The sequence below is a fragment of the Sphaeroforma arctica genome (assembly GCF_001186125.1).
Source record: "Sphaeroforma arctica JP610 unplaced genomic scaffold supercont1.1560, whole genome shotgun sequence".
Lineage (NCBI taxonomy): Eukaryota > Ichthyosporea > Ichthyophonida > Sphaeroforma > Sphaeroforma arctica.
This window is the reverse complement of record NW_014038998.1, coordinates 11,784-13,583: the sequence shown is the minus strand read 5'-3', so window position 1 is coordinate 13,583 and position 1,800 is coordinate 11,784. Positions and strand designations below refer to the sequence as shown.

Below are 1,800 nucleotides of genomic sequence, written 5' to 3'. Positions count from 1 at the left end.
TATATATATTATATATATATATATATATATATATATATATATATATATATATATATATATATATATATATGTGTGTGTAGTATATATATAATATATATATATATATATATATAGTATATATATATATATATATATATATATATATATATATATATATATTACACATCATCTAAATCCAATATTCATAATCAAATATACACACCGGTTGATGGTTCTCCATCACCACGGGCAGGTGTTCCGAACTCCGCGAGTACTGCATTGTGCTTGCGTAGGGTCTGTTACTGCTATTAGGACTTCTTGTCGGCGATTGGTGTCTGAGGTGTGCGCTGGGCGTGTTCAGAACATCATACATAGGCAAAACAGCCTCACTAAGGCAAGAGATGGAGTTACTTCTCAAAAAGTTGTGGTCCACATTCCCGCCCACATTCCTCGGATTGAACCCGAATTCTGGGCCCCCATTCCCCAAATTCCCGCTCACATTCCCCAAATTCGGATCCAGGTTGAATTCCAGCGAGGGAAAGTCGCTTAAAGGCGCGAGATGTGTCCGGCCCAATGGGGATACTACGTGAGATATGTGTGGCACTGGTGGGATTCCAAAGTTCGAGACCGAATCGACAGAGTGAGACGAAGCATCCCCAGGTACTTGCATCTGGGGTATACTACGTTCACGAAACGAACCTGAATGTATGTAGATGAATAAAAGACGTAATCGCATATAAGCTGAGTTGTCGAGAGTTATGATCAGAATGTTGTTGTGAATAGGACTGCGATACATATAAGCATGGAATAAGAGGAAAATCTAGGCAGATATATATATAGTTTGAATCCGGGGTATACTACGATCATGCCGAGATGCTGAAAGTACCATGATAGACATTATGTATGAGCGGGTTAATGGCGCTGTCGAGAATGAGAATATAATTTGTAGTTGCCAACTACGATGAGCCACAGACAAGCATGGGATATATATGCGAAGGTATATATACCCATTTTGCATCTAAGTCATGCTACGCAAACGGAGTGAGCCTGGATATAACTTGTAGTAGACGTATTGGACTGCTGGTTCACCTATTGCAATAAATTTTGACAAAATAAAATACATGAGAATGTAGGATGTATGCCTAGAATAGACGGGCTATAGAGAATCATACGTTGAAATGCCACGTAGATAAGCAATGAATATGCATTAAAATCAACTAGAACGTTTCTGATTTTAAATGCAGCTTGTACCTGGGGAATACCTTATATACACAAAGACCTGGGTGCTTGTAATGAACAATGAATGCAACTGCACTTGTGATATTACTGTCAAAGTCAGCAATGCCTGTGAAAGTAAGACTGCTTTGTAGTAAACAGCCATGACTGTAGCAGTAAAACAAAAGGACTAAACGTATCAATTAAGTGTACTCATTGTCCCAACTGAATACTTTTGTGCTCATACCATGAATTTGAGTTCATGCCTCTGTAACAATAATGAAAAAGTTTCGCTATAAAACTTGTCCTGCAGATGAGCCTGCAACTTTAAAGAGAATACAGCAAATGTAACTATACATGTACATAATCCGATTAACTTCTGATAAACAACACCGCTCACGCATCATGACAAAAAGTAATCCAAAAAAAATGGTGTAAAGGTAGTCATTTAATGTCCAGTGGTTGACTTGAACGAGGAGTGCGTATTTACAACGACACTATGGGAACGCGATAGTTTTTTGTGCGCACATTCGCAATTTATATATATATATATATATATATATATAAATATATATATATATATATATATATATGTGTGTGTGTGTG

At 37.1% G+C, this 1,800-nt stretch overlaps 1 protein-coding gene across 1 annotated transcript; it reads right to left on the bottom strand.

Annotated features, from left to right (window-relative positions):
* Window positions 1-202: 202 nt before the first annotated feature.
* Window positions 203-649, bottom strand: SARC_11179 (hypothetical protein; the record flags this gene model as incomplete). Its single annotated transcript, XM_014294742.1, has 1 exon — window positions 203-649. A coding segment is annotated over one exon (447 nt), but the record flags the coding sequence as incomplete, so codon positions are not given.
* Between the last annotated feature and the right edge of the window lie 1,151 nt (window positions 650-1,800).